The 22,815-nt window shown below is 37.7% G+C and overlaps 1 protein-coding gene across 2 annotated transcripts in view; it reads right to left on the reverse strand.

Moving 5' to 3' along the window:
• Nucleotides 1-5,472: 5,472 nt before the first annotated feature.
• Nucleotides 5,473-22,815, reverse strand: part of SLC15A2 (solute carrier family 15 member 2) — a 30,720-nt gene continuing 13,377 nt past the window's right edge. Inside the window, exons 8-22 of one of the 2 annotated variants that reach the window (XM_073231568.1) lie at nt 21,075-21,157; nt 20,567-20,653; nt 20,304-20,393; nt 20,172-20,216; nt 19,092-19,124; nt 18,302-18,390; nt 17,086-17,167; nt 16,662-16,796; nt 15,606-15,770; nt 15,409-15,455; nt 13,742-13,852; nt 12,977-13,073; nt 8,629-8,775; nt 6,725-6,829; nt 5,473-6,380 (exon numbers count right to left, since the gene is read on the reverse strand). In XM_073231568.1, the coding sequence (XP_073087669.1) occupies nt 6,204-6,380; nt 6,725-6,829; nt 8,629-8,775; nt 12,977-13,073; nt 13,742-13,852; nt 15,409-15,455; nt 15,606-15,770; nt 16,662-16,796; nt 17,086-17,167; nt 18,302-18,390; nt 19,092-19,124; nt 20,172-20,216; nt 20,304-20,393; nt 20,567-20,653; nt 21,075-21,157 (1,493 nt within the window). In that variant the 3' untranslated portion in view covers nt 5,473-6,203. The remainder of the gene's footprint in view (nt 6,381-6,724; nt 6,830-8,628; nt 8,776-12,976; nt 13,074-13,741; nt 13,853-15,408; nt 15,456-15,605; nt 15,771-16,661; nt 16,797-17,085; nt 17,168-18,301; nt 18,391-19,091; nt 19,125-20,171; nt 20,217-20,303; nt 20,394-20,566; nt 20,654-21,074; nt 21,158-22,815) is intronic. The other variant, XM_073231569.1, reaches the window with a different exon arrangement.

Genomic DNA, 22,815 nt, shown 5'->3' on the forward strand with positions numbered 1-22,815 from the left:
AAATAAATGATCTTGGTTACATGAGTGTATACATGTGAAAATTCACCAAACTAAGATTTGTGCAGTTTATTGTAAGTACTTCAATATAAACATTTTTTAGAAAGACCTAAGTATCCATCTCAAGAAATTAGAAAGAGAAAAGGAAATTTAATGCAAAGAGAGTAGAAGGGAGAACATTAAAAAAAAAAGAAAAAGATTTTTAAGGTTTGGAAGGCTCGATGTGATAAATATGCCAACTCCAACTCTCCCCAACTGATCTATAAATGCAATGAAATTCTGATTAAGATCTCATCAGATCTCTTCCTGTATGGGTGTGGGCAACGTGACGAGAGCCAGTGGCAGGGATGAGCCCAGACAGGTATAACAGACAGAAGTAAACAAACTAATAATTATAGCAGGAACCATTTGCTGTTTACAATAAATTCTGTAATAGGCTAAGTCAGATGGCCTTAAGGAATTGGAAGTTTATCTTTACAGTATATAGGGAGCAATGTACTATTTTTAAGCAGGAGAGCAGTACCAGTTTGCACTGTAAGAATGATCATATTGCTAGTAATGCAGCAGGAAAAATGAAGGCGTGGACTAAACTTAAAAGGCTGTTGTAATAATCTGGAGACATAATGGTGACTTTAACTTGTACAGTAACAGTGGGAAAGGAAAGAAGTGGGCAGATTTGAAACCTACTAAGTAAATAGAATCTTCAAGCCTTAATAGATTGGATATGTATGAACTGGTGGCGTCATGAATAATGCCAAAGTTCCTCATTTGGAAAATGGGTAGATGGTGTTGAATTTTGAACTCTATAATCATAGTTTTGTGACTTTCTCCTGCAGTGCCAGGCAGCCCAAAAACAGGAAATGGAAGTAATGGTTAGATTTGCCTAGTGGTATAGATTGGTAGAAATGTTAGAAGGTAAAGAAGACCAATAATTCTGAAGTGATAGGAAATGCATATCTAAAATATTTGACCATGTGGCCTAGGCTAATTTCAAGACCAGACTCGCATATAATCTGAAGGAACTGGCATGTCAATAGGATGTTACAATGACGGTGAACAGTAAGTACAGTGGAAAAGGGAAGGAAGACTTGTAAAAGGAGAGATTATGTCAAAGATTTCAAAATTGGAGATTTTAGGGATTTTTTTTCTCAAGGTATGTTTAAGTTTGAGGTAGTTAATCTGAGGATGACTGAGTTACCCCAAGTAAAACGGTGGTCATTTGAATTAAGAAGGGATCAAAGAATTATGAGCCCTGGGTGTCAATGGCTTATGTCGATGGATGTTGAAGACTCCAAAAGTGACTGCAGAAGATAAGGCAGAATAAGACTGAGAGATAGTATAATGGGGAAACACATGTTTTTGAAGAAAATTTTTGAAACTGGAAAAGGTATGAGTTCATTGATGGCAAGAATAGTGTTCCATTCGTTTTTGTGTCCATGTATATCGCACATCTGGAACAAAGCAAGTGCTCAGTAAGTATTTGCTGATTGAACTGACTCTATTGCTCTCCTGTCCTCAGAAATTTATATTTATACATGTTATGCTGGATGTTATGTTACATGTTTTGAGTTCCAACTTCGAGGTTAGGCGATGAGAGGTGATACAGTAACCTAACAACTGAGTGATGAGAAGAACCAATCAAGACTTGGGGGAGAGCATGCCAGGCAGTGCAAAGATCCGAAGGCAGGAACGAACTTAACATGTTTGAGAGGAAAGCTGGAGCAGTTGTAGTTAAAGCCACAGAGACTAATAAAGATAAGGTCAGGCAAAGGCCAGACCACATAGGGCTTTATAGATCAAGGTAAGGAGCTTGGATTTTATTCTTATTGGGATGGGAAGCCATGGAAGGAAGAAATTAGGCATGGATCAAAATCAGATCCATTTACTCTGATCCATTGCATTAACATATTATTATATACTTCTTCTCCAGCCTCATCTCCCACAACTCCTCTGCTTACACTCTACTCCACACAAATCAGACTACACATCATATCTCCAATGCTTTGTTTTTCTGCCTCTTCATCTTTTCTTGTGATGGATTCTCTACCTGGAATACCCTTTTGTCTCCTGCCTCCATTTTCAAATTCTAGCAACCTTCAAGGTTAAGCCTAAAATGCTATCTACTTCATGCTAACTTCATGAATCCTTCCCTAATACCCATGGCCAGCAGTAATCTCTCCTTTCTATGAACTCCATAACATTTTGTGATTTCCTTGGCATAGGTCACATTCTAATCTTCAGTAAAAAGGATTGAAGTATGCATGTGAAAAGTAAGATACTAAACAAATGAAAATTATTACACATTTTATTTAGGTAATAGTCATTTATAAACATGCTTCGTCTTCCTTCTGCAGACTCCTTAAGAGCAGGGACTCTTTGTTTATAACCATTTATTTCTTCCATAGCTCTTGACAAAATGTCTTGCAAGTTCCAAAAAATTCCATGAAGTTGAATTAAATCTTGGAGACAAAAGGATTCAGTAAACTTACATAGAAATTGTCAGAATCTGGATTTCATAACAGGAACACATGCTGTCTTTAGGTCATGTTTTTTTTTCCATTTTAATTTTATCTAATTATAATAAAAAATGTATCATCTATGTTAATTCTCCTGGTTTTCCTCTTACTTCACAGGTCACCTGTTCTGATCACCTTTACTGGCTCCTCCTTCTTTGCTTGATCTCTAATGTTGGAAAACCCAGGACTAGTCTTTGAATTTCTTCTCTATGAATGTTTGCTTCCCGGGATTTCTCATCCAATCTCATGGCTTTAAATACCATATATGCTGATGACTCTTACGTTTATATCTCTCAAGTTTATAACTGAACTTAGACTCATGAAACTGCCAGTTTAACATCACCATTTGGATACCGAATTGGCATCTGAAGCTCAATATGCGCAAACCAAAACTTAACTACCTTATACCCCAAACCTAATCTTACCCTAGTCTTCTCTACTCCCAGAAAATTGCATCAGTATTCATCCTCATTACTCAATACCCCAAATCTACGAGTCAGCATCGATTTCTTTCTTTTATACCATATACACAAACCAAACTCTAATTATGTCAGTTCACTTACAGTTAAATTCTACGTCAAGCCATTTTTTCCCACTTTCACTGCTACCACTTTGTCCAAGTAACAATTATTAATTTCCTGGACTATTACCAAAGTCTCCTAATTGGACTTCCTGCTTCCATTCCTTCCCAGCTACAGATAGATAATTCTCCACTCAGCAGGCAGAGTTATCTTAAATAGAGAATCAGATTATGTCACTCCCATTTTCCAAATCTCCAATGGCTTAGAATAGTATCAGGATGTCTTACCGTAATCACAAGACCCCACAGGACCTGGTCCCTAGCTTCCTCTGACTGCATCTTTTACCTCTTTACACCTTACTCCAATCGGTCATACTGTCCTCAATATACCATTATTTCCTCAAGGCCTTTGTACTCTCTAGGATCTTGACAGTCAGGCTAGATAAGTGAGGTAACCTTATTCACAGGCATAGTAGATTACTCATCTTTATTTTTCCAACACCTAACTTGGTGAATGGCACATAGTAGAACTCATATATGTATTTGGATAAACAAAAGCTCTCTTTAAAAAATTGGAGATTTTAGCCAACCATATGGTTAGAATATAAGTCTACCTTGTGATGTAGTTGCCCAAAACCTCTAATGTTACCTAAGGCTGTACTAACAGAAGCGTATTATTTGAGAAAGGCAAGTTCTAGTTCTTCTAGTCAGACTACTTTTGGAATGTTGTGTTTGGCTCCAGGTATCACATTCTAAGAGGGATTCTGATCCACTGCTACACTTCAAGCAAAGGATATTTTTCAGAAAAAGTAAAGCAGGGTGGTAAAGGGACTGGACTATGTTCTATGAGGACCCATTAAAGGAAGTGCAAATCTTTAACTAGATATATATTTACTTGATGACTGGGGGAGGAGACATAGAAGCTCTCCCCAAATAGCAAAAAGTCTGACACAGGAAAGACGGAGTTATGCTTATTATTGTTGGCTATAAAGGAAAGAGCCAATGGTTGGAGATTTCAGAGAGGAAGCTTTCGTGCAGCATAAAGAATTACCTATCACAGTTTTTCCTAAACCAGTTTTCTGGGGAAATGCTACCATGTTAGGCTAAACAAAGTATCTTGTGTTTTTACCAGGATTTCTCAGCATCCTTAATGTGGAAATGTTAAAAAGAGGATATAATATGCCTTATCCCCCCCTTTTTTTATCCATAGCAACTTTTATTACAGAGTTCTGTTAACATCTCTTAAAAAAATATTTCATAGAACAGATTGAGTTAAAGCTCTAAAAAATGAACAGAATTATCTTCTGAAGGAGTAGGGTCAGATTCACAATAAGATATCTGGGGAAACTGAATGATATTGCTGTCATTTTGGTACTTCTGAAAACTTGGTCATTAAAATTTAGTTGACTCATGAACAACACAGGTTTGAACTGCATGGACACTTATACGTGAATTTTTTTCAATAAATATATCGGAAAATTTTGAGAGACTTGCAAAAATTTGAAAAATCTTTTCTCTAGTTTACTTTATAATACAGTAAATAATTGATATAGCATACAAAATATGTGTTAATCAACAGTTTATATTATTGGTGAGGTTTCTGGTCAACAGAAAGCTCTTAATTAAATTTTGGGGGTATCAAGTTATAAGTTATATGTGGATTTTTTACTGTGAAGGGGTCGGCTTCTCTAATTCCTGTGTTATTCAAGAGTCAGCTGTATGTATAACACTCAGGAAACTGGAGCAATTTCTCTTACTTGTGTTATAATTACAGTGTGAGTCACAGCACAGTTCTAGATGAGAACAATGGAGCAAAACTAATGGAAATGGGGCTTTCTATTACAGTGATTCTGAACTTTTCCCCTAAAACATACCATAGAGTAATGGCATCCCCATGTCCATCTACTGATTTATTCATTGTGTACAAAGTAATGTTTCTCATCTTTTTCCTTAACACAGAAACAAACAAAAACCCCTCGTGTTCTACCACTCCTCCCCTTCCCCACAGATTTTGATAAGATCCTCACGTGAGACCCTGCCTCTCCTTCAGACATCACCATTTCAGAAACTCAAATCTATAGTGTTAATATCAATATTTTGAATAAACAGGGAATTCCCAGGCCTAGATGAAGAAATAGCAGTTAAAAATTATGGGAAAAGTAAAATGGAAAATTATCAAAATGAAGTCACCACTTTAAGGCTGAAGGGAGTAATAACAAAAGGAAGTTGGATTCATAAAAAATACTGTTTGCAATAATTGTTGCAATAAGCAAGATATGATGTAATAATAAGAAAAAGTTGGCCCAATAACATTGAAAAGGCAGGATTGGAAAATTATAATTAGCATCCACTTAAGCCTCTGTAGAAGGGCATATTCCAGGACTGAAACACTGTTGTCCCTAAGGAGGATGTGCACTGCAGAAGAATGGCTCATCAGAATTTGTACAGTTTGTACTTGTTTTTATTTTCCAGAACCATGTTTGCCATCTTTACTTGGGTTTCCAAAGACCTATCAGTACTGAGAAAGGGGTGTTTGAATTAGTAGATAAGATACTGTAGTTATCAGAAGGACATATCTCCTCCTGTGTGTTAATAAAATACTCTGTCTCCTACCATCTGTACTGAAAAATTTACTAAGGTCTTATTAAACCTGGACAGCTGGCAAGCTGGCCCCTGGACCAGATCACAGATCATATATACCAATTCTTGAGGTCCTAGTGAATAGTACATTTACACTGCTTATAAGGAAACCTGAAATGCCATTTCTCTGTTACTCTGCAATTTTGCTCCTAAATCAGCATCTCAAGAAGTGGGGTCAGCAGTTCTAAATGACAGGTAAAGGAAATCTTATAGAACGTTACCCATGGAGACTAATCTCAATTACACATTTGTGTTTTTCATGGCCATTTGGAAATACCAGGACGATTTTAGCAACACTACACAAGGTTTACAGTTTCATGGTAAATGGGAAGACAGTCTCAGGGGCCTTGCTCTTTAATGTAATAGAAAATCCTGTCCTAGAACTGCCTCTATTATGGGAGAAAAATGGAGGCGATCAGCTCAGATAATGTAGTCTCTCCCTAGCCATGTAGGAGAAAACAATGCTTGAGGATGAGTGATGGCCAAGGCCAGGTCCAGGAGCTGGGGTCCGGGCAGAGTCTAGAGAGCCATTAGAGCTTTGTCTTCTTGGTCTCAAGGTTGATCATGTTCCCTTGGATGTGGGAAATCTGCATATCTGCTGTCTCCGGAATATCTTCTGTCCTTGTAGGAACATAGTAGTAGCCCATGATGGAAAAGATCAGGCAGACCAACAGCAGGAGACAGGAAAACAAGATGAATTCAGCCCACTGCAGGAAGAAATAAATACAAGGGAAGAATCTAGAGATACTTGAAGCTAAAGGGGTCTTCATAGGATGAGAACTAGGGAGCAGATTGGCCCAGGGTCACCAGTGTAGGCAGAGATTTGCTAGAAGAAGACTGGTCTCACTGGCTTCTCCCCGCATGGGCCTGTGGTGGCCGTTACTGCCACTCACATGTCTGGTTTCCTGACAGTTTGTGTATATCTAACCTGTCTTATGTCACAGCACTGAGTGGGGAGTGTGGGAGGCAGAGAGGTGGGGGAAGATCAAGAAGATGAAGTTGGTGGGGAAGCCCTGGGAAGACACAGCTTCTGCTTCCCTCAGATCCATACCTGTCCCAGGCCGCTGAACTGCGCCACAATAAGCACAATGACGTTCCCCACCGCAATTGTCAACAACCAGGCTGCCTGGATTACCGACTTCATGCCAGAGGGAGCCTAGAGAGGACACAAGTTTGTGAGTAAATAAACTCCCCCAAACCACCCTTTTATGCCCCATGCATCTATCCAGAAAAATTCTCCCACAAAAGCTTCCAGATTTGAACTTGCCCCATGAAGTTCAGCTATCATATTGGACACAGGGTGGTAATAATGGTAACACAGGAATAATAAGATGGAGCTCTTAATTGAATATTTACATTAATTATATCATATAATCTTCCTTATAACCCTAAGAGATGAGTTCTATTAGTGTTCTTATTTTATACATAAAGAAAAATTTAGAAGGATTTTAATTCACTTGCTTAAAATTATATGGTAGATTATGTGGCCAAAATTTAGACATGGGCAGTTTGATTCCACAGCCCATGTCTAAATTTTTTTTTTGGTATCATTAATATATAATCACATGAGCAACATTATGGTTACTACATTCCCCCCATTCTCAAGTCCCCCCCACATACCCCATTGCAGTCACTGTCCATCAGCGTAGTAAGATGCTATAGAGTCACTACTTGTCTTCTCTGTGCTATACTGCCTTCCCCGTGCCCCCGCCCCTACATTTTGTGTGCTAATCATAATGCCCCTTATTCCCCTTCTCCCTCCCTTCCCACCCACCCTCCCCAGTCCCTTTTCCTTTGGCAACTGTTAGTCCATTCTTGGGTTCTGTGAGTCTGCTGCTGTTTTGTTCCTTCAGTTTTTGCTTTGTTCTTATGCTCCACAGATGAGTGAAATCATTTGGTACTTGTCTTTCTCCACCTGGCTTATTTCACTGAGCATAATACCCTCTAGCTCCATCCATATTGTTGCAAGTGGTAGGATTTGTTTTCTTCTTATGGTTGAATAATATTCCATTGTTTATATGTACTCCACCTTCCCTATCCATTCATATACTGATGGACACTTAGGTTGCTTCCATTTCTTGGCTATTGTAAATAGTGCTGTGATAAACATAGGGGTGCATCTGTCTTTTTCAATTGGGCTCCTGCATTCTTAGGGTAAATTCTGAGGAGTGGAATTCCTGGGTCAAATGGTATTTCTATTTTGAGTTTTTTGAGGAACCTCCATACTGCTTTCCACAATGGTTGAGCTAATTTACATTCCCACCAGCAGTGTAGGAAGGTTCCCCTTTCTCCGCATCCTCACCAGCATTTGTTCTTTCTTTTCTTTTCTATGTTGGCCATCCTTACTGGTGTGAGATGATGTCTTATTGTGGTTTTACTTTGCATTTCCCTGATAATTCGCAATGTGGAGCTATTTTCATGTGCCTGTTGGCCATCTGAATTTCTTCTTTGGAGAAGTGTTTGTTCATATCCTCCAGGCGGATATTTGCTTTTTGGGTGTTGAGGAATGTGAGTTCTTTAGATATTTTGGATGTTAACTCCTTGTTGCATATATCATTTACAAATATATTCTCCCATATCATAGAATGCCTTTTTGTTCTGCTGATGGTGTCCTTTGCTGTTCAGAAGCTTTTTAGCATGATGTAGTCCCATTTGTATTTTTATTTTGTTTCCCTTGCCCGAGGAGATGCATTCAGAAAAAAGTTGCTCACAGCCCTTATTCTTAATCTTTAAGTATCTTTTCCTAGAACCCAAACAGTATAGGCTCTATGCTGCACTGCCATGATCCCGGGAGCAAGACGACAGTCTGTTCAGGGCCATATCTAAGGAATCTAAGGTCAAAAATTATGGAGGTCTTGGCTAGGGTCACATACCTATTTAAGGCAGTACCAGGATTAAAACTCACCATCCTCAGAACATTATCTCCATCTCCACTTTCAACGTGCAAAAACCTACCTGAGAATAAGAAAACTCAAGTCCTGTGACAGAGAACATGACCTCCCCAGCTGTAACCAGGACATATTGTGGTAGTTGCCATGCAATGGACATTTTGTTGGCTGGAATGTCTTCCATCTTCCAGGCTTGAGGACGCTGATTGGTGCTCTTAGTGAGGGAAAGAAGAAATGCGCTTGTCAGTAGTCTCAAGTAAATATTCCTAACCTACCACAGTCTATGATCCCTCACCTATTGGTATTTTCAACCTTTTGCTGCCTTCAAAAGATTGAACAATTTCTACACAACTTCAGTTTTTTTTGAAATTCCTTTTGGTATTGCTGCATTCACTTCCTGGCTTTAGTCAATCAGATACCATTATCGACAGGCAGAATATTTTGATATTGTAGTTTGGATTTCCCACGATTTTGACTGATTTGATATTTTCATCCTGGCTACCATTTTAAATTTAAACAACATCTAAATATACAAACATAGTGTATTTTCAGAAAGCACATTATTGAGAAAAGTCTAATTTCTTGTCTAATTTTCTATGTTTTTCATTTAAATTTTTATTTTACTAAAATTACATTTATCAGAATGAACTGTTTTCTCAGTAACCCTTACATTGAAGATTTTGTTGATCAATTAAAAAAATCCATATCAAATATTGCCTGCTATTTTTAATTCTATATACTGGTCATTATTTTTTAACTCAAATCTTACACATTCAAGTTTGTCAAAAAGATGTAACTTTTCTATAAAATTTTGGTCAAAAATAATTTTTTCAGGGTTAATTTTTTGTTTTTAATATTAACAAATATACAGGATTCTATAATTCTTTTGTCTAAAACTACTTTTACTATTGCAGGTTTTTAACTATGGTTGATTTTATTTATATAAATTATGTGTACTAATATTTGTTATTAAAAATGAAATATTTAAAATTGTATATTTCTCAGAATATATACAATATTAAAATCATATTAGGTTGTAGATGTAATATCTGGATATATGGTGAGATGAAAATGGTAGAATTAAAACATCAAGGTCAGGAGTCCTTGAAATCAAAAGTCTTTGACGCCCAAATGCCCTTGATTCTCTGAGTCAAAGTGCCATTGGGCTCCAAAAAGTGATGTAAATTTTGCTTTAGTTATTGTGATTTAGATATTGTGAAAATCACCTGACTTAGGTTTGGGCTTTCTCAGCCTTAGAGCAGACCATGACCTGAGCTTCTAAATCAAGGTCACCAGTACCCTCAGGCAGACAATAAGTAAACAAAGTAGGCTGAATGGGGAATGATAGGGACTGTGGTAAAGTGGTTAGCACAGGCCCCAGCTGAAGGGTACAGCTACTATAGCACCAGCCAACTGACACAGTAATACTTGTTACAAAATCTTCTGATTTTGTTTTTAAGAATGTCAGGAATCCAGTTTCTTCGGTGAAATTTCTTGAACTTGAAATATTGTCAGTTAACAATAATTATGATTATTTTGGTTAACATCATGCAGGGCAAACAAAATAGGACTATGTAAGGAACTGGGCCAGGAGGCCTCCAATTTATTATTTCTAATCTAGATGTTCATTAAATTCTGGCATTCAGAAACAATATATATGGCCTCTATCTTGAGCAGCACATGACAGACAGAACAAAGAAATAATGGGATAATACCAAGAATGCAAGTGTTATGGATTGAATTATGTCCCCTGAAACTCAAATGTTGAAGTCTAATCCCCAGTACCTGATAATGTGACCTTATTTGGAAATAGGGCTGTTGCAGATATAATTGGTTAAGAGAAAATGAGGTCATTAGGGTGGGCCCTAATTCAATGTGACTGGTGTGTCCTCATGAGGAGAAATTTGGACACAAACAAGTGTACAAGGAGAACTCCATATGGAGACAAAGGCAGAGACTGGAGTGATTCTTCTACACGTCAAGTACCAACAAATATTGCTAGAAAACCACTAAAAGAATGGAAAGGCATGGGACAAATTCTTCCTTACAGCCCTCAGAAAGAACCAACCCTACCAGCACCTTGATCTTAGACTTCTAGTGTTCATGACTAATATACACAAATTTCTGTTGTTTAAACTACTCAGCTGTGGTACTTTGTTATAGCAGCCCTAAAAACTAATATACAAACCAATCTTGAAAAGGAAGAACAAAATTGAAGGACTCACTTCCCAATTTCAAAATTCATTACGAAGTACCAATAATCAAGACAGTGTGGTACTGGCACAAGGATAAACATATAGATCAAAGGAATAGAATTGAGAACTCAGACATAAGGCCTCACATTTATGGTGAAGTATTTTTGACAAGAGTACCAACCAATTAATGGAAAAGGAATGGTTTTGTCTACAAATTGTGCTAGGACAGTGGATATTCACATATCAAAGAATGAAGTTAACACCCTAGCTCACACCATATACAAAAATTAACTCAACGTGAATTAAAGACCTAAATGCAAGAGCCAAAGCTATGAAAATTTTAGAAGAAAGCATAAGCAAAAATCCTCATGATCTTGGACTAGGTAATAGCTTCTTAGATATGACATTGCAAGCATAAACCAGCAAAGAAAAAATAGATCAATTGAATGTCATAAAAGCTAAAAATGTTTGTGCTTCAATGGACGCCATCAATGAAGTTAAAAAGATAACCTATTGAATGGGAGAAAATATTTGTAGATCATATATCTGATAGCAGACATTTCTAAAATATATAAAGAATGCTTACAACTCAGTAACAAAAAGACAGTCTAATTAGAAGTTGGGCAAGGGATCTGAACACACATTTCTCTAAAGCAGATATAGAAATGGCCAATAAGTACATGAAAAGATGCTTAATATCATTAGCCATCAGGAAAATACAAATCAAAACCACAATGAGTACCATTTCACATCTACTAGGAAGGCTATAATTAAAAAGACACAAAAAACAAGCATTGGCAAAGATGTGGATAAATTTAACTCTCATACATACATTGCTGGGATGTAAAATGGTGCATTCATTTTGGAAAAGTACAGCAATTTCTCAAATGCTTAAACATAGAGTTACCATGTGACCCAAAAATTCCACTCCTAGGTATTATACCCAACAGAAGTGAAAACATATGTCCACAGAAAAACTTTTACGTGAAAGCTCATAAAAACATTATTTACAATAGTCAAAAGGTGGAAACAAGCCAAATGTCCATCAGCTGGTGAACAGATAATGTGTATTATACCATACTATGGAATATTATTTGGCAATAAAAAATGAAGTACTGACTTCTGAAGTGCAGACTACAACATGAATGAAAAGAACACCTTGAAAAATAAGCCAAAAGAAAGAATCCAGATACAAAAGGCCACATATTGCGTCATTCTATTTATATGAAATACCCAAAATGGGCAAATTTAGAGAGACAGTAAGTAGACAAGTGGGTGTTTAGGGATGGAGGTTTTAGAGCAAATGGGGAGTGACTGCTGATGGGTATGGGCCTTATTTTTGTAATGATGAAAATATTCTAAAAGCACACAACTCCGAATATACTAAAAACCATTGAATATATATTATTGAAAATATATTCTTTCTATATATTGAATATATATTAATACATTGAATATGTTAATATATTAAAATCATTATGTGCTTTAAATGGGTGAATTGTATGATATATGGAATATATCTCAATAAAGCTGTAATAAAAAAACGGCATACCAAAGATACCAGGCTAATTAAATTAACTAAATAAAATTTTACAGATTATTCTCATACTTCTAGAAATGTTCATCTTTTTCTTATTCACTAACTTTTTTTTATGTTTAATACAATGTCAAGAGTAATGAAATAAAATTAGAATCAGAATTGACATCAAAATTAGAATTCAGAGGTACCCTGCCCTGACTGCTGAGGCAGTTGCTTTCGATGGACCACAGTTAACTAATGCCCCCAAACTTTATGGAGAAATTGACATTTGCTACTAATCTTCATACTTCAGACTGTGGATCAATTTCTAGGAAGCCAGAGACCTGTATGTGTAATCAGTCAAGAAGAGGTAAATAATCTTTGTTTCCTTGGAGCCATAATAAGACTGGAGCAGACCATGTCACCTCATAACAATGGCTCAAGATAAATTATGTCTCCCATTCCCCAAGACTCTGTGCCTGCTGCCAATGTTATCTTTTTAAAGTCCCCTATGGACACCTTAGTAGGCTTTCTAAAGTCACTATAGAATCTACTGTCTTACACTGGAAATAAGTATGCAATCTTGTCTTGCCACAGATTCTTTGGACCCCAGGATAGATACAGACACAAACACAGATATATATACAGATATCGATTTGGACATGTGGAAGAGAGAGTGGGGGTGGCCATGAGCTACTTACATTAGTAATAATAAACAGATAAGCTGCACCAAACTCGAGTAAGCCCAAATTCAATGAAAAGTCCTTATCTTTTGTTCTACAAGGCACTGCAAGGTATCTGGAACAGGATGAGTTTAAGTTATAATAAACATCAGAGTTTAGAAAAGTGCTCCCACCTCCAGGGGAAAAAGTGATATATCCATGCTGATGGTGAGTTGGTAGCGAAGCCACCACCCTTTTTTGAAGAGAGAAATCTCTCGGAATTAATTATTTTCAAGCTAGCTTTTTCTCCCCCTGATCTGAGCTCTTCATTGCCTATAAATTTTTTTTTAACCTTAAACCTGAATAAAGAAGGCACAAATCTTCTATTATGGACTTCAGTCCTTAAGTCTTCTCCTCAAAGACTTGTGAATTCTTCTCATCTAAGTCTTATGAATTATTGGAACAGCATAAAACAGTGAGCCTGAAAGGACATACTTGAAGCAATGAGGTGCCAATAGAAGGTACCAAAGGGTAGGAATGGGAGTCAATAACAATTTTGCAAAACTCCCTGAAACTGGCCTAGTTAATGACACAGCATGGCCTTCACAGTAATTATGATCTCAATATGTGTGCAGAAAAACGTGAGCCTGAGGAAAGGAAGAAAGGGAGACCCAAAAAATAAGAGATATCTGTACACTCAAAATTAGCCTAGATATACCTAATCCCCCTAATCTATAAGCAAAGAAAGCATTTAAAAAACAATTGTTCATAAAAGCAACACGTCCACAAAGGTAATGTTCTTACTCTCCTCTTTGCACAGTTGTGTAAGCAGACACACCATAGTCTTCAGCAACACTGAGGGAGATATTTTTGTCCAGGGAGATGTTGACCTCTTCATGTAAAGTGTTAACAAACCTAAGGGGAGAGAAATTGTTACAGATTAGGCAAACCCTCTCAAATAGGGCACCTGTTAAAAGGGTAGGGGCCTTTTCTGTTTTGTTTCCCGTGTATCCCCATTGCCTAGAACAGTGACTGGCACATGAATGGTCTGTGATGTATATTGTTACCTGGATGAACAAATGAACCTACCTGTAAGAAGGAATTGGTGGTCTTTAGAAGTCCCTAACTTTCTCCTTCCTGAGGTATTATTTTCTCTAGCCGGGATGGACACTATCATGATCACCCATGGCAGTCTGAGTTTCCTCACTAATCCAGGTTAGATGCACCAATATCTTTCCCTCTTATAATAGTGGTACTCATCAATTGAGATTCCACTAAGAAAAATAATTATATACATAAATAAATAAATATATATATTTATACACACACACACTAGTATTTACATAAAACTGATACTTTATCCTCATATAAATGAAATCTGATTTGACTTCTCAAAACTCAGACTCCCAGCTAATAGTAGGTTAAGTTACTTTTGTTTTGAAGTCTGCAGACAATCCTTGGCCCTCTCAAAATGATCTTTCCAACCTTCTGAACCTGGGCCCCTCAACTGTCCTCTCAATATAGTTTTTTGTTACATTTCTATTTTGATAGGTTTTGCTCTAGCTTCTGGTCGGTGGGATAAGAAGGGCAATTCCCTCTAGAATCCTTAATTTCTGATTCCTAGACTTCAGATAATCCTGCACTGACCAAGAAACTTACCCTTTCACCCCTCCTGGATATTCTTATGGCTCTCTGGCCCAGGGCAGTCCTATCATCATTGTTGTCTTGCTTATTTTAACCTGTTAACTTTTTCAGAAGCATATTCAAAAACAAATTATTATAAGTGTTCCACCCTTCAGCAAAATTCAGACTTTTTGTTAAAAGTTCTCTTCTAAAGTGCTATTCTCAACTACCTTTTCTTGATGGCCATAGCCATGTGCATCTATTTCATGTCCCATTTCTGCTGCAGACAGCAGGTGACCTCTTCAGTGTTCCATCTCTGTAAGTGTCTCTAGCTGTCTGACAAGATTTCCAGTCTTATCTGGATTTCAAATCAAAGCTTATGACTCCAAATGTGTTACTTTTACTCCATCATGATGCCTCTATAGGTTTATAATAAAAACTATACTTTAAAAACAAATTAACAATAAGAGATATTCAACTACCAATAATGAAGGGAAGATTATTGCTGCTCACTTCAACATTTCTCTCTGGTGATCTCAAAGAGGAAAGTACTCAGTTATTTTCCAGAAAGCAAGATAAGTGGATAAAATTCATTAGAAGGAATGTATGCATCAGAGCACAGGGGGCATATATGAATATTGTATTGTATTTACACCACATGGGAAAGCAAGCCTTTCTGCCTCCCTGTCCTGGAAGATGCTTTCTGACATGCATGTGACATTATAGAAGAGAGAAGTCCTGTACAAGACAAGTAGAATGTGAGGCCTTTTCGTATGAAGCCCCACAGATCACATGAGACTCAAAATTCAAGGGAGCAAGGTGGCCTGGAGTGTCTTTGACATACAAACCTCACAAATGTCATCCCATTGCTTGCTTTGTTTTCTGTATCCTTCACCTACAAATAGAGGAAAATAAAAAACACTTACAGCTGACAACAGGGAACAGCTAATCAGATAATTTGACCATTAGGCATGTCATGGTAAGTTATTGATGAGCCAGTCATCATACTCTAAGAATTTCAAACCAAGGCCATTCTTCAACTTACCATCATGCTGAAAATACTTTTTCCATCTATTCTAATGATCAGACTGTACCAATTCTTCTCCTCCACAGAATGCTCAGTATAGACAGACAAATTGTGATATTTTAGGTGGAAGTGGAAATCCTGGCTTTCTGCCTTCAGATGGAGTTTGGAATAGTGTGGCATTTTCTGCAGAATGAAGAACCCGTCACATTCACCTTCTACCCCATCTTGGATATCACAATCTCATAGCATCCCAGGGTAGGTAAGCTCATCAGATACTTTCAGCATTACCCTTTAACCTAGTCATTCCATTGCTAATAATATATAATATAGAAGTAATTAGAGGCATGCATAAAGATTTATGAATAAAGATGTTCATTATAAGATTATATATAATAAAAAATATCTAAATAAACTATGACATAGCCATAGAATGGAATATTGTGTGTCCATTAAAATCATGTTCTCAAAGATTATCTAAGGACATGGGAAAATGCTTATGATGCAATTAATGTTAAGAAAAAATCAAGGTCAATACAGCATATATAGAATTTAAGTACTTTTAGAAAATTAGCTTGTTTATTCACATATACAAAAATGATAACTGTGATTACCTCTGGGTGATAGAATTATAGGCAGTTTTTATGCCTTTCTACTTACTCTCCAATTTTCAACAATAAGTGTATATTATTCATGTTAAAAACAGTATTCTAAAATCAACATTTCAGAATGTGTACAGTGATAGTCGTGAAAATATGCAAGCCAAACTCTTCCAGAGGATGTGATTATTATTGAAATAATAATAAAAATAAGAACCTGTTGAGTTTACAATGTCTCATATTGCTAAGCACTTTTCATATAATACTTATACTTACAACAGCTTATCACATAAAAAGTATTGCTCTTTTATAGATGTTATAACTGACATTTAGAGATAAAATAACATGTTCAGAATCATATAGCGAGGGAGTGGCAGAACCAGAAATTAGATGGGGGCAGTCTGAATCCATTGTATTATGCTGTTGCCTTAGTGCATTATCTGAATGTGTTTCTAGTTCATTCAAGTCCATACCTCACCTGAAAGGATTTGATGGACTCTTCCAACAGAGGATTATTTTCATCTCCCAGCACCGTTAACTTCACCTCATCATCTGCCAGATTCAAGACTTGGAGTAAACTTTCTTGGGGACCTGGCCGGGGTGGAGTCATTTCCTTAGGACACAGAACATATGTCAGAATTACCAAAAAATTAACCCTTCGGGTACAATGAGAACACCTATCTCAGTCCTATCTCTGATCACCTAGCATACCTAGACAGGAGGACACGTCATTTTGCATTGCTACTCTACCATTGTATCTACTCACTTATCACAAACACTCACATTCTTTCTTTAAAACAGATACTGTGCTAGGTCCCAGGGACTCAAGATTGAACAAGTCAGATGAGTAACAGTATGGGTATGGTCATCTCCTCCCAGAGATAACAATTTATTGAACTCACATCAATTTTTATCTCTACAGCTGCTGCAACAGCAAATGCCAGGCATGCTAAGATCATACCAACAGCCATTTTCCTCAGCGATCTGCAGAGGAAAGGGAGAAAAAATTATATCTAACCTTTAGACTCCAAAGGATGGGTACAAATTTAGACTCTAAAGGTTAGAGGATAAAATCTAAACCCTCTAAGCCTATCATTATAGACCTTTCCTGATTTTGTCCTAATTACTTCTCAAAGTATTTCCCAGAACTCCCCTTCACATATCCTTCTTTCTCTCTTTACGAAGTCACATGGAACTGTTCTCTGTAATGCACCTCATCTTCCCACCTCTGCCTTTGTTTATGATGGTTTTTCTACCACTATGTCATAATAACAAAAATAATAGTAATACAGCCAGATGTATTGAGTACTTACATATACCAGGCACTCTGCACTATTACCTCACTTTCCTCTTGCTCGGAAGTCTTGTCCCTGGCAGCAGGAACACCTCTCTTTCTTCTCTACACCTCCCTGGCACTTTGCTTCTCTTCTTAGCGCACTTACTATATTTCACCTTGTGTAATAACTATCCTTGCATGTGTTCTAGCTCCCTTACTAAACAGTAAACTTCAGGGCAAGGTTTGTGCTTTTACATATGCATGGCACTTGGTGCTGAACTCAATAATATCTGCTCAATGAATGAGTAAATGACACAAGGCCTTTGAATATAGTAAAGTGGTCATCAAAAGAAAATTGCTGTTAAATCAGGAATTAGAGGAGATGAGAAGCCCTCTTTTGTCCAACTTTATAAACAATAACACTTCTGTGTAGAATGGGAGAAAAGCAGTAATCAGAGACAATTCCATTCCACTTTCACCAGGTCCCCACTTGTTTCATATGGACAATAGGGGATTTAAATGGGTTAGTTGTCATCAGAGGCTTTGGGCTTAAGAGCCTATTCTGACATACTTTTGACTTTCCATGAACTTCAGACCTACCTCTTCAACACTGCACATTTAAGCCTATACTAATGGCTATATAGTCTCTCTATGATAAGAATTATTAGATCTAGCTCCCATCCTCCAGTATTAATAGGAATTTAGTCTAACTGGGGTAAACAGAAGCAGAAAAATTATAAACCAAAACAAATCATTATTAAGTAGAAAAGTACTGACATTAAAGTTTTATCAAGCTGCACAAAGAGTCGGTTTGGAACAACAAAGGAATAGCGAGCACTTACAAGAAGTTAATTCCACATTTGGAGACGAGAGGATAAATGACCAGGTCAAACAATGGGACGAAGATAAGAACCAGAAAGGGATTTAGAACCTGTAACACCACAGTAAAAAGGATTAGTGACAAGTGTTTTACTTTCATTAGGGTGAGCGTGTACCTCGCTTGCCTGTGCTCACTCTCTCTTCCAAACATACTTTCATCATACAAAGTGCAGAATGATTATACATCTCTCAGTCCCTGTACATGCAAGACTCCATTTGCCTTGCATAGCACCTTAGCTTCCAAACATTTCAAGGAACCAGTTTCAGTCTGAACTTGTTTTTCTGTTAGTCATTTAGGAGCTCTTCCCTCCCATTTTCACTTTTCTTCTCCAGTTTCGCAGCCCAAGGGAAAATATCATGGCCAGGAGAAAGGAAGGAGAAAAGGAAAAACTAGGGATTGTTGAACAGGGGGTTAAAAAAGAAACTGGAAGTCATCTGTAAACAGAGATTCTGCCTTTGTTATTTACACACATGACAATATTTCCAAGATACTACCTTGACATGGGGGTAAAAATCCAATGCTTTTCCTGTGAGCTCAAACCTCACTCTTCCTGGAGTTGGGCAGGAGCTACTTACTTAACAGAGGATGTGAGAGAGAAGTGTGGAACTTAAGGAGAATATTTTCATCCCTGTGCTTAATCCTTCTCAGGACACAGGGAAAAAACATCAAATTATGGTTGGTGATCCTACTACCACAAATAGACATATAGATGAGGAAAGATAAGTCCCCGTGACTATAGAGAACTCTCCTACCTGTATCTGGTCCGGCTGAAGCACAAAAAAACCCTGAAACATAATAAATCACATTTAGATGATGGCTAAGAACAAGAAAAGCCTAGATCAACAACGTTGCTACTAAGCAGGTGAGAAGCACAAGATAAAATTCATCAAGTGTTTGGTTCAAGGTCACTACCATACTTATAAAGGTATGTGGTGCACAGAATGGAAATGGCTTCAGGCTATGTTTGCTGAAGGCAGGTGGGCCTAATGGAGGACATTCTTTTCGTACTGTGAATTCCTTAATTTGAGAGAGATTAGAGCCAGCATGTTTTATTAATCTCAGTGACTGCACCTGTAGGTTGTAATAATATGAAGGAAAGTCATCACGGCAGGGTGAAGCCTCCCACTGACACACAGTGTTTCCAGAGTTGTTCGCTAGGGGGTCAACAAGAGGACAGCCATGGTAACTCCTGAACCACCAGGGGAAGGGAAAGGTAAAATTATATTTGGTAGGCCCCAAATAGACTGGCTAATAAGACCCCAGCATCATCCACCCTGCCCTCTTCACAAATGAAATGGTAGAAGAACAGTACAACAACCTAGGAAGCAGAACATTTGCGAGCGGGTGGAACTTTGTGTTTGCCAAAGAATGGAGATTAGACAAAGAGAAAATAATGTTTACAACTTTCCCATTCTTTCCATATCTGTATGTAAAATATTCTGTTTGCTGTGATCCCTCTCTGAGAGACGGGGCCAGTTGTTAGTACCAATAAAACCTGTTGCTGCTGTGCCCTGGACAGACTTAGATGGAAGAGAACAGTCACTCTCTCAGGTCTGTATCACTTCCATTTGCCACCCTCTCAATACTTCCTTGTATATATTTAAGACTTTCCTATCCTTATGTTCCTAATTTCTAAAGATAAGATTCTGTTTTTTTATTTCCAGACTAGCTTTCTTTACTTTGCCTACTCAGTACTTTTCATGCAAAAGACCTTCACCTTCCCTTGTGATCTTAGGTCAGTTTTCAGGCAAAAACACACAGAAAATTAATTTTTCCTTCAGGTAGATTAAAAAGAAAATAACAGACTTCTCTGAACAATTTCTTCTACTCACCAAATTCCCATTCATCCTGATGGCTTGCAAAGTCCATCGTGAGCCCTAGGACAGACAGATGCTATTTTGAGAACTCCCCTTCCTCTGAAAAGGAAGGGGCTGGAAGAAGGGGAAGCTCTCAAGAACTATTACCTGCTGATCCAAAAGAGCCCAGAACATGGGCAATGGGATATAAAGGAATAGTATCCTGGTCAATGCCTTCACATCCATAATGAGCTGCTTCTGCGAGAAGGGGTAAGAAAGAATAGCCTGAATTGCCAGACATGGTTTCCCTGCTTAGAGCAGAAGTGCCCCAGGACAGTAAGAGAAGAATTCAGATGCGGCAGGAGGGAATCAGTTTGGACATTAGGAAAGACTCCATGGAGGCATCAGATGTTTCTGCAGTTCCAACTTACTGGGTATTTTTCGGCTGCCCAGTCCAGCCAGTGCTGTCGCTTTGGAATGTCCTGGGAACGGTTCTTGAAACGGTTGGAAAGAGCAAACTAGGGCAGAGCACAGATATCTGAGGAGAAGCAAAAAGAAACCACCCCTGCCTTTTCCAGCTTATTATCCTTTCCCCCAAACACACATCTTTTAGGTGACTTTCTCCAACCTTTTGATTTCATCAGACATTGAATTTCAAAATATTTCAGATTTTTTCTTATCTATCCTTATATCCTGTTAGCAACATATAAAACTACATTTCAGAAGACTTTTGCCGATTTTAAACAATGGTTATGTTTTTTTTCTTAATGCTTTAGTAGAGGCACAGAGGGAAACCAATTAATCTGTTTGCCAAAAGGCACAGAAGTAGAACAGAAGTCATTGAGAAAAATGTATACCCATGTTTGAAGGCTTATATGTTCAGTATAGCATCTCTTTCCCTTAGATTGAAAAAGGCAGGTAAATAATTCATGGACTTACCCAGATACACTTGAGAACTTGAGCCACTATGTTTCCTTCAGGAGGTGATTTTTTGTATATTTTGCTTCCCATTGCAAACACAACTGCAGTGGACACACAGACAAGGCTCTTAGCTTCTCACTGCTAAGGACAGACTGCTGAGGTTAGGAGTGGCTGGCAAACATTCTACAGCCAGGAAATTGGCTTACACTTTCCAACTTTGCAGTTATAAAAATTATGAAAGCCAAGATAATAAAATGGCCAACTGGTAAGAGAGATCTTTGAAATGTTCGTTCGTTGTCATCACAGAAATGGAAGTCATCTCTGAACTCCCTCTTCTTTCTCCACTGCTATGTCTGATAATGTTTACAACTTCATTGATCCTCTTTCTTCAGTGTATTTCACATCTGCCCTTCTTTTTTATTGCCACTGCTATGACTTTTCTTTAGGACCTCACAATTTTTACCCTGGATTATTAAAATGCCCACAAACTAGTTTCTCAATCCCTGGTCTCTTTCTTCTCTTACATGATGTCAAATTGAAACCTTCCTTACAGGCCCTACCTTATAAGCTCAAATTCCTGCAGGAAAGGCCTTCCCAAATTCATTATTATCCTGATGGTTGTGCAAGATTACATGCTAGAAAGTGCCAGAAACTGCATTTTTGACCTGAGGCCTGACCCAGAAATCTATGCTCTTAACCATCAGAAAGCATCTCATTCACTCATTCTTGCATTGCTCACTATGCTAGACACTGTTGGGACTAAAGATAAAAAAGACTTGGTCCCTGTCTGCAGTGTAGCTCATCTCCACCTGTATTTCCTACTTTATATTTCATTATACATACATGCTCTAACTATTATTATTCTATTATATATATATTACATCATTATATATATTATTATATTCTATTGTATATATATATATATACTCTAACCACTATTCATCTTTCCTACCAAAAATTCTCTCCTGTACTATTTCTGTTCTTGAGCTCATTCTTTCCCTTAAGCTACATCTTTATTCTTTAACCACATCTCCACAGCTAATTATAGGTGAATTTTAATTTCTTATTTTCCTTTTGTTTTCCAAATTACTAACAATGACATGGTATTACTTTTATAGTTATAAAATAGTGAGTGTTATTTTCTTTCAAGTTTATTAGCTTTAACTGAAGTCAGTGGGAAGACTCCTTGGTGTCCTCCCAGCTGTGTGTGTTCTTCTTTAATGGACTTTCCAACTCCAGCAAGACACTCCTCTAGCAGACAGTCTCCCAGACGCCTTCCTCAGTGAGCAGCACTTTCTTTCTTCACACTCCCGAAAACCCAATCACCTTACTTTTCTCTGCCTTAACTTTGTAAATTCTCTATTCCTCTAGGTCAGATTCACTCTACCACTTTTTCTTTATTCATCCTCTCAGTTTCCCCAGAGCTTCTCCAAATAGCATGCTTTACCTACCCAGCTTTCTTATTTTTGACAGAAAAAACAGTTCAGAGATCAAAACTGAAGGAACAAAATGGCAGCAGACTCAGAGACTACAAGAATGAACTAGTGGTTACCAAAGGGGAGGGGTGTGGGAGGGCGGGTGGGGAGGGAGGAGGGGATTGAGGGGTATTATGTTTAGTACACACAGTGTGGGGGATCACGGGGAGAACAGTGTAGCCCAAGAAGGCACATAGTCGGATCTGTGACATCTCACTACACTGATGGACAGTGACTGCATTGGGGTATGGGTGGGGACTTGATAACATGGGTAAATGTAGTAA

Source organism: Manis javanica, chromosome 3 (assembly GCF_040802235.1).
Source record: "Manis javanica isolate MJ-LG chromosome 3, MJ_LKY, whole genome shotgun sequence".
Classification (NCBI taxonomy): Eukaryota; Metazoa; Chordata; class Mammalia; order Pholidota; family Manidae; genus Manis; species Manis javanica.